The 10,234-nt window shown below is 38.5% G+C and overlaps 1 protein-coding gene across 1 annotated transcript; it reads right to left on the bottom strand.

Annotated features, from left to right (window-relative positions):
* Positions 1 to 72: 72 nt before the first annotated feature.
* Positions 73 to 7,711, bottom strand: cetn3 (centrin 3). Its single transcript, XM_057321865.1, has 5 exons — positions 7,603 to 7,711; positions 7,183 to 7,318; positions 6,775 to 6,889; positions 6,377 to 6,568; positions 73 to 6,092 (listed from the first exon to the last, which is right to left on the bottom strand). The coding sequence occupies exons 1-5, from the start codon at positions 7,617 to 7,619 to the stop codon at positions 6,049 to 6,051; spliced, it is 504 nt and encodes a 167-aa protein (XP_057177848.1). The 5' UTR covers positions 7,620 to 7,711; the 3' UTR covers positions 73 to 6,048.
* Between the last annotated feature and the right edge of the window lie 2,523 nt (positions 7,712 to 10,234).

Raw genomic sequence — 10,234 nt, 5'->3', positions numbered from 1 at the left:
AGAGAGAGAGAGAGAGAGAGAGAGAGAGAGACAGAGAGAGAGAGAGAGAGAGAGAGAGAGAGAAGAGAATCAAGAAAATCAAGAGTGTAACACATGAAGAGTCTGGATTTGAGTAAATGTGATGAGACATGTTTGAGTTGATATTGAGATGTTCAGTAATATTGACTTTTGATTGCAGACGAGAGGAATCTGAGCTCAGTTTCACACATCTCTTCTCAAACTCTCATGATTCTTTTTCTCAAGAGAAATATCTGAGACGAAAACAAGACTTAAGCAAAAGTTTAATCTCATTAATGTCTAGAGATATGAAAGAGATCTCAGAATGTAGAAGCAACAAGAAAGAAAAATCACAGCTAAGCAACTCTAAGTACATAAAATATGAGGTTAATCCAAACGTCCTAAAATAATCACCTGAGACTCCACAAAGGAAAAAGTTGATAAGAGGTTGAAATATACTGTATATATAATCATATTTTCATTCTTCCACTGCGGTAATGTGATGTCATGATTTATCATCATGGGACTAAACGGCAATTTTCTCTCACGTGTTTGTCCAGCAAGCATCTCATCCACACCGGTCTGTTCACAAGACTTCTTGACATTGTCTGTCAAGTTTTCAAGTGTTTTAAAGTAACAGTGCACCCAAAAAATACACATTCTATCATCACTCCAAACCTGTATGACTTACTTTCATACAAATGAAATATCATTCGCTCACCTTCATATGACTGTTCATTGCACCAAACCATGACGACATGTTTTTCCTTAACCACTCAACCAGAATTCATTTCATGTTCATTATCATTTATGTGTAAATATGAAAATAAACATCTAAACATGCTTTCAGCTTTAATGCATATCAGCGAACTGAGCCGTCACGTAAAAATGTTGTTTTATATCTTGACTTTCGCACTTATTTATATCTTTCCATCCACAGACATCAGTGCTGCTGTTGGTTCTGTGGTTTAACGTTATTAATCTGTCTGGTGTGGTTGATTAAATCAGCCCATCACAGGTGCTAATGAGCAGCGAGCCAAAATCTTCACATGCGTTTAATTTCTTCCAACCCACATGAGAGACTGTATTCCCCAAACACCACACGCACCCGTCAGAAATGAAGATGAAGCTGTGACAGTCCCACAAATCCCCATGAGCAAACACTCGGTTCATGAGAACCACTGGAGCGTTCCCAGATCACATGTCCTGACCCATAACCAACGACTCCTCCTCACAGATCTGACACCGAGAACTCATGAGCTCATATTGACCACCACGCATCTTCAGAAGGAAAATATGAAAAGCTTTCCAAACTTACACAAGCAGCCAAAAGTTTGGACACTTCACATAGAACATTGTTGAAACTGTTTAGGTCTAATTTTAAGCAGGAAAAATAGTAATGGCATAATGTGTTCTGTCATATTTTGTGATGGATGTCAGACAACAAATGAAACTTCCTCACAACTAATAAGCTCTCCCTATTTTTCATAAACATTTGCTCAGAAACCTTTAAATCAAAGTCAGTGAGTGCAGCTGTGACGCGTCAGAGGAGATCTGGTCCTCCCGGCTGAGTCTGGCTCTCCATTTATTTCTCATTGGAGTTTGTGTTCCTCGCCACAGGGCCGTGTTGGCGTGCTCACCGGAGACTGCTGATATTAGAGATGATTTATTATTTATTAGAATGATCTCGCTCGTTCTACAAACAGAAAAGGTAAAACACAGCGCATGGTGTTTACTGTGTTTTTCAGTTTTTCTTATTTTCTCCTGTAAAGCTGCTTTGGAACAATGCACATTGTGAAAAGCGCAATATAAATAAAATTGAACTGAATTGAACACCAGAAATTAAGATTATGAAACAGAAGCTCGTAATGAAGGTTATTTTTTCGTTCAGCTCCATGTTATTGCAGCTAAGTCATCTAATTTTTTTAAAGGGGTGATATGACACGGCTAAAAGGAATATTATGGTTTGTTTTAGATGTAATGTAATGTGTAAACAGGATTTAAGTTTGATAAACGCTGTATTCTCCACACACCGTGCATGTTTGTATCTCCTCTTTGCTCCGCCTCTCTGAAACACGCAGATTTTTGACAAAGCTCATGGCTCTGAAAAGCGAGGTGTGCTGTGATTGGCCAGTTCACCAGTGCGTAGTGATTGGTGGAATACTGCAAGCGTGTGAGGGAAATGTAACGCCTCTGACCATATTTGGAACATCAGGTTCCTCTTCAGTTGTACTGACAGGTACGCCCACCTTACTTGAGTCTACATTTGGGCGGTCATAGTCAAATCAGACCACCAGCTGACGTAGATTTGTGGGGGTGTGGTTACACGAGGTGTTTCAGACAGGTCTTTTACATAGAATGCATCTTTATTTATTTGCAATTTTACGTGTCTCATACATGCATGAGCAACTTATAACACACCAAAGACACAGAAAAACACGTGTTCATGCCATATGACCCCTTTAAAGATTTATTTGATTCGAATACTTTTTTTTTACATGTGGTTACTTTTACATGTTAGTCCAATTAATTTTCCTCTTTTAAGACTTAAATCAAGAGGTGTTTAATATGATTATATGGATAGAAACATGAACTGAATCAAGTGAGGTGTGTCCGAACATTTAACCAGTAGTTATGGAGTATACACGTCCAGACCGAGGTCACAGAAAAACCTTCTCGTCTGGATTTACTTAGTCAGCAAAATACACAAAACTCTTCTTGGACATGATGTTGAACTACAGAGGAAGACAGACAACACGCGCCAAAATCTGGCCTCAAGAATTCCTTCCGATTCACTGGAGAATTTGTGGCGTTCGCTCAGAACACTTCACAGGAGTTTCTAAAGCGGGCGTCTTTGAGTTTGACTGATAGTAATTGGATCATATATGCTATAAATAAACATGAAATGCACAGACACGCCAGTCTTCTAACAAACGCTTCCCTCCAACTTTAAATGAGCATGTGTGGGGAAAACGTCTTTTGGAGAACGCCTCGATCGTGTGGCTTCCACTTAAGATACAGCAAAGTTAAATACGCTCCAAATGACAGCGGTTAACGGAGCCTCAAAGCCAAAATGAGAGCGAATGCCCCGCCGCTACCATTGACTTCTTTATTGAGCCACTGCTCTGTATAATTACCAAAGAAAACCAATCCGACTGAGTCTACACATCTGAGAGTCCTGCCATCGCTGCTAATCGAGAATCAACCGTCACGTTTTGTCAGAAATCAGCTTTGATGTCGGCCTGAGGTCGCTTTCTAAACCTCAACGCATCTTTCACGAGAGATGCTGTCCCTGCTGACTCTCTCCACAACTGAAAAGGAAGCGATTACCACCGCGCTCTGGCCTGACGGTAATGACAGGATGACCTTTGACACCAGTGATTTTCGCCGTATCACATTTCACCACATTTTTACCATCAAATCATTTCAGTACTTTTGGTATTGTTTTCACTTCTAGTTATAAACAAAAATATCCTACAAACTCACAATTATCTCCCCCAAAGCATGCCCCATATCTATTTTAAAACTAAACATACACAAATTAAGAAAATTATAAATCACGTTTGGAACATTGGGAACTTTCTTTTTTTTGTTAAATAGTCGACACATACAACATTACTACAACAGTTAACTATAGTGAATATGACAGCTGTTTCTAAACTTTGTTAAAGTATTCTGTGATAAACTGTAGTAAATACTGTAGTATACTGTCTTATTTACTCTGGTAATTTTCAAAAACACTATAGTATCTACACAAAAATCCCTAAAAATAGGGCACAATATACTGTACTGTATTAATATAAAGGAATTTTCCCTATTTTTCATTTTTTACAGTTGTTTTATCTGTATTTTACGTTTTGCACTGATTAAATTGCATTTTAGCATAAACGGAAATGTCCGTAAAATAAAGGAAAATGTACTGGTAATTTTCTGCCAGTACTTTATCCGTTTTTTTACTTGATTTTTTCACAGTGTAGACATTTTACTAGAGTATTATTGTTCGTGGTGGTTTTATCAAGACAATACTGCACGTGCTCTGTGTGTTCGAGGAAAAGTAAATCTGTTTCATCTGGCATTTAGCAAACTTCATTAATCTTGGACTGATTTGTTTGGTTTAAATTTAGCAGGTAGAAAACACACGGCTTGGTTTCCATCTGTGCTCCTCTGACCTGCATCCATGACAACCGATTCTGTACCGATGTGATTGTTCATAGCTCTGCCTCTAGACAAAGACACACTGACCGAAGCCTCCTGACCACAGCACAGACAGAGAGCTGGGGTGATATTTTTATTTGAGATAAATGTCATAGGAAGTGATGCATAACACATTCAGACATTTAAAGTCATTTTGTGTCATCTCAGTGTCACTCTGAAATGACAAATAAATGATCTCATGTGGGTGGACATGAAACAAACCATTCTCAGACATACGTGTACCGCTCTATCCTTAAGTAGGAGAGTTTTGTTTCATAACTTGTAATTAAGTTTGGGTAATGTGGGAGTTTTGTTTCCACTGTTCTCTCTGACAGCAGTTGATCTGGATACCCAAACAATGTCAGATGTCTCCCTCTACTGGCCAGATATGAAAATACACCTACAAAACCTAAAATAAACTTTCAACTCAAGTGCCTTAAATTCAAACTGGCTTTACATCTGAACTTAAGTTAAAGTGACTTCTAAATGTAGTTCTATTTCACATCATTTATAAAATCAAGGTAAAGGGATAGTTCAAATTATGTCTCTGTGTTCAACCAAACAAAGACAAGTTTGTAACTACTAGAGAAAAGATATTTGGACGAATGCTTGTTACAGTTCTTGGACCCCATTGACTACCATAGTAGGAAAAATGACAATGGAAGTCAAAAGTGCCCCAGAACTGTTTGCTGTCCTACATTCTTCAAAATATCTTCTTTTGTGTTCAAGAGAAGAAAACATTTTTAAAAAAGTAATTTTCCCTACTATGGTAGTGAATGGGGTCCAAGAAGTGTTTGGTTTCAAGCATTCTTCCAAATATCTTTCTCTGTGCTTATCAGAAAAAAAAAATGCTGATCTGAAAACTCAAAGGTGAGTAAATGATGACAGAATGTTTATCTTTGTGAACTGTCCCTTTAATAGTTAGTACTAAATATAACTACAGTTTTTAAGTTTGTTTAATATTGTTTAAAATCAAATGTGTGACTTGTAAAGCTAGTTTGATTTAACTTAAAAACTATAGTTCGAAAGCTGCCTTCAATATTTACGATAAAATATATGAGAACAAATTCCCTCTAACAACACAATAACACAACACATATTGATCTATAAACACCACACCTGATATTTCTCTGATGATAAAACATGTGACCTTCAGTAGAGTCACCACTAAAATTCAATGAGTTCATCAAGTTCATTGAGCGCTTAAGTGGTGACCCAACACAGAACTAAAATTGTTAAATTGCCCAAAGACAAAGAATCTCCTAAAGTCCAACATCAAAGTTCATTGATTTATCCAAACACACTGTGGTTTACACAAACTATGTTTGCCCTCTCTGGGAGTGAGTTTTCCCCCAGGTGTTCACAGATATCAAAGAGATGAACATCTGCCTAATTCATTTGAAAGGTGTATGTAGATCAGAGCAGATCTTTTCAGTTTGGAATCACCTTCATTTTGTTTTCTTTTGTTTCTCAGGGCCTGAGACAGCTCTACCACTTGTGCCAGTGTGATGATGATGCTGCTTTTGATTTTAGTCAATGAGACAATCGATTGTTTTTTTAATACTGTGTATTTACATTAAATACGACTTTGTTAATGTACTGTAGTTTGAATGTACTGTAGTTGTTCATTTCGCAGAGACATACAGTAACAAGAATTTCGCAACAATAAAATACAAAGTATCTCAATAAAAATCTAACGAACCGATTCAAGTCCAGCAATGAGATGCTTTGAGAACATCCAGGTCAGATTCAACTCAAGCGGACCTACCGTTCAGATTGTTTGTGTGAAATGAGGTTTAATGTCCACAAATCAGAAGCAGCTGCTATGTGATGGACTTAGTGTGTAAACGCATCTGCTCACGAGTCGGTGGTCATGATGGAGACAAACTCTTCTTGATTTACTGAAACACACAATGAGAACAAATGTTAGAAAATTCACTTCTGACCAGTACAGACAATTGATATTTTGTTGATTCAATTACATATCACAGCTCACATACGGCAGACAACTAAGAGCTTATTTCTACTGTTCCCATTCTGTTGGCTGCAATACATTCATTTGCTGTTACTTAATTGAGAAAAGCACTTAAGGCCAACGGGGAACAGCGCAGTAATGACTTCCATTCATCAGAGGTAATAAAAATAGCACTTTTATCTCTCCCTAGATGAAAATCCAGCAACGTACTCTCTCCGTCCCCGTCCGTGTCAAACTCATCGATCATGGCTCGCAGGTCTTCATCGCTCATGTCCTCCCCGAGCTCCCGGGCCACGCGCCGCAGGTTCCTCAGACTGATCTTTCCCGTTTCGTCGTCGTCAAACAGCTTAAACGCCTTCAGAATTTCTTCCTTCGGGTCTTGGTCCAAAATCATGTCTGTCACTTCAAAACAATAGAAACTGATAGATTGATATGAAACATAACAGCAAGCAGATGACGTCTAATCTTAGATAGTTTGACGAGATGTGAAACGTCTGATTTAAAAGACAAACCTGCACTTTTAAATATTACGGCTTCGGTTTTCTGCTAACTATATGAATGATCTTAACACCTTTTACAGTGTGTCTCCAACATCAGCGTGGTCTTACCTACTTCTTTAAAATCATCAAAAGATATTTTCCCGGTTCCTTCTCTGTCGTAATCTTTTAAGATCGTTAACACGTCTACTTTCTTCACCTCGAAACCCAGAGCTCTCATAGCCACCTGAAATACACATACAATCATAAACCACAGCATCTCGAAATACAGCCGTGACACTCGTCTTCAAACAACAAATCCCAAAACAAATCTGCTGCATTCATATGTTTACAAAGATGAACAAAAATGTGCATTTAGGCTATATTTGACATGTTCTCAGTATATATATATATATATATTTCCTGGAACTCAAAACAGTTCCCATCTGGTAAAACAGATATTAATCATATTTACTTCTGTAATCATGTTTATATGGAGCAATGAACATGGCACATGTGAGATTCTTTAAGACTCTTCACCTTTAACTCGTGATAGTCTATTTCTTTGTCCTTGTCTGTATCAAACAGCTCAAACGCCTCCTTGATTTCATCCTTCTGCTCGTCGGTAAGTTCTCTTCTCTTCTTTCTTTTGCTCTTGTCGGCTGTTAGATCGGTCCTAATGTGTGCAAACATCTGATTTAACACAAGATCACTGGTCCGATGTTACAAACATCACATATAAAACATCCACATCACATCAGTTTCACGCGCCCGTTATGTTGAAACATGATGTCCAGATAGGGAACGTTAGGTTTGATATTGTACACTGATGTGTGTACTGAGGAAAAATATCCTTTGATCGTTGTTTGTTTTCACACGTCAGTGTTTTATAAAAGCTGGTCTACAAATGCAATTAGTCCGTAAATAACCTGAGATATAAATCAAACACATAACGTTTACCTGACAGTCAAACTCATTGCTTCAGGTTTTATTCACAGATCTTCTGACTGCTAATGTTGCTAAAACAGTAGAGACAGACGCCAAGCTTAGCGCGTTGCTAGTTGATTGTTATCAAAGCGTTTCTGATTGGCTGCCGAGGTCTAAACGTCGGGATAAGGATACTTGTGATTGGTCTTTGGCGCTTGATGGGCGGTGTCTGCAGCGAATGGGAGCGCTAACTGGTGTCACGTGCGTTTGTTCGATTTGCGGTGCTGTGCAGATCGGCGTGTAATGTAATTCGCCGATCGGTCTGCGCAGCGCCGCATTAATTCAAAAACATGTATTTTATTGTATTGTATTATATAAAAATGATTAATTTACTCTATGGAGGTATGTGATAGCTATCGCAGTAGACTAAATAAAAACATTTTAAGGAGTTATGAACTTTCGCTTGATGTTTCGTTGAATCTTTGTCACTCTCTTTGATGTTTATTACATTGACTTTATTCAACAGTAGACGACTTTTAACTACATTCACTATTCGGCTTTAAAGTTAGAGAAGAAGACGGTGTGATGGAACTTCTTCAATTCATGCCTTTCAGATAACTCAACACTAGAGGGCGCCCAACACCGTGACATCACCACCAGAGCTCAACTGGAACAAGAAAAGCTCAGGAAACCCTTTAAGACTTCACACGCTGTTAAATAAAGTTCATAGCACTGTATGTTTAGTATCAATCTCATATATATTTTGTTCGAAATAAATAAATAAAATAAATAATATACATAAAACAGACACACACGGAGTCTATGTTGGCGTGTAACAAAAACAAAATACATAAAACATTGAATCACAGGAATCTGCAACAAAATTGAAGCAAGTCTGAAACGGAGCAGGATGAAGCAAAAGCTTCATTATTATGTATTTTGTTTTGGTTTGTCTCAAGACTGCTTGTAATGTTTCTACAGCACACTGAAGGAAATTGTTTGGGTGGATCCCTAACAACTTCCCCTCTGAAGAGCACATGGGCCTCAGTCTCTGCTCTCAAGAGGCCTTTGTGGGTTCCAGATTAAAAGGTTTTAAGGTCATGAAACCCCTCCCTGATAGACTCTGTACCAGACGGGGGTAGATCTGGTTGAACTACATCATGCATCAAGATTTGTGCCTAACAAAAACAGTTCTCTTTCACGCAAACTAAACATGTTTGGTACCTGAAGTCATGCAAAACACTTTCATCATTAATGTTGTATGTTGTTATGCTTTGAAGCGTGCACACTGCATAACTTCATGTTTTGACTCTAGTACACAACAGAGTGGTTTATTAGATTTTTTTTGAAAGAGGAACCGACACATCCTGCTGTCGTGACAGATGCCAAAAAAGTCACCTCAGTGCGATGTCTGACTTAACTGTGTTACTAAATAACAGAATTCTCTATAGAGAATGTGAAGCTACGTCACGCCGTGTTGAATGTTGCGCCATCTTGGGAGGATCGCTGCTAGTGCGTTCAATGCAGTGTTTTGTTCTTCTTGCTTGATTAGGAGATATAACTGTGGTAGGTCGGTCTTGCTTTGCGTAATGCTATTGCAGTTTTTAACAGAGTCGTTCAGGAAAAGCCCCTGGTTCTTTCATTTTCGATTTCTCCATATATCATACAAAACAAGAAACGGTACATATCAAAACAATCATAGCAGCGGAGTATGATCCTCCCAAGATGGCGGCGCCACTGCAACGTGCAACATAGGGCGTGACGGCAGCTTCACATTCTCTATAAGCATTACTCACTGAAGGTGTGAACGATTGTTGAGTTTTTACACAATTATCATATTAATTGATCTCTTACATGCACATCGTCTCAAGCCAGACAGTTAATAAAGTACAGGATGTCTGTTTCAAGAAAGACAAACATTTCACTTCAACGGTACTAAGGCAGTCCCTCCCTCCCTATGCGTCTGTCTTTCCCGAAAAGCAGCTCTTTTCCTGTTGGACAGCGCTGGTCACATGACTCTCCATTCATTTCATTAACCTACTTGTGACAGACATGATGCTGTGGTCTCAGGACCCTCAAATGCCGAGACCATCTGGACTCGTGTTTTTGGTGGATGATCATGACACTGTATAAAAATAGTTATTTATTATCAATGTACAAATACACCATTTTCAGCCATTTAAAGCTCACTGCTATGACTCAGCTTGATTGTGTGTGCGTTGCTCTTGTTGTTGGTTTATGGGGGAGGAACGCTGGCTTTGACTGGTTCTGAACAAAGCGAGGATGAGGAAGTACCATATGATGTTGCCGAGGCTGGAACTATCTAGTTCAGACCGGTAACTGGGTGCTGCCTTAACACTGAAGCCTGCTTTGTGGGGGTGGGAGGGCTTTTTATTGTCATCTACGTAGTTAAGTTTGGTAAGACAACCTTCAGAGGGTTCACACTTTCTATTTTAAAGCGACAGTTCACCCAAAAATAATAAAAAAATCATAATTTACTCACCCTCTTGTCATGTCTAACCTGTATGACTTTCTTTCTACACGAGATGTTTTGAATTTTTCACTTTTGAAGAGGTTATTATAATGTGTGTCATTGACAAACTTCATCTCACTGTGTTTTTTTATACTGCCTGTTGTAAAGCCTATTTGAGTTTTGTCCATTTAT

The sequence above is a fragment of the Triplophysa rosa genome, linkage group LG22, assembly GCF_024868665.1.
Source record: "Triplophysa rosa linkage group LG22, Trosa_1v2, whole genome shotgun sequence".
NCBI classification, from domain to species: domain Eukaryota; kingdom Metazoa; phylum Chordata; class Actinopteri; order Cypriniformes; family Nemacheilidae; genus Triplophysa; species Triplophysa rosa.
This window is presented reverse-complemented; position numbering and strand designations above follow the sequence as displayed.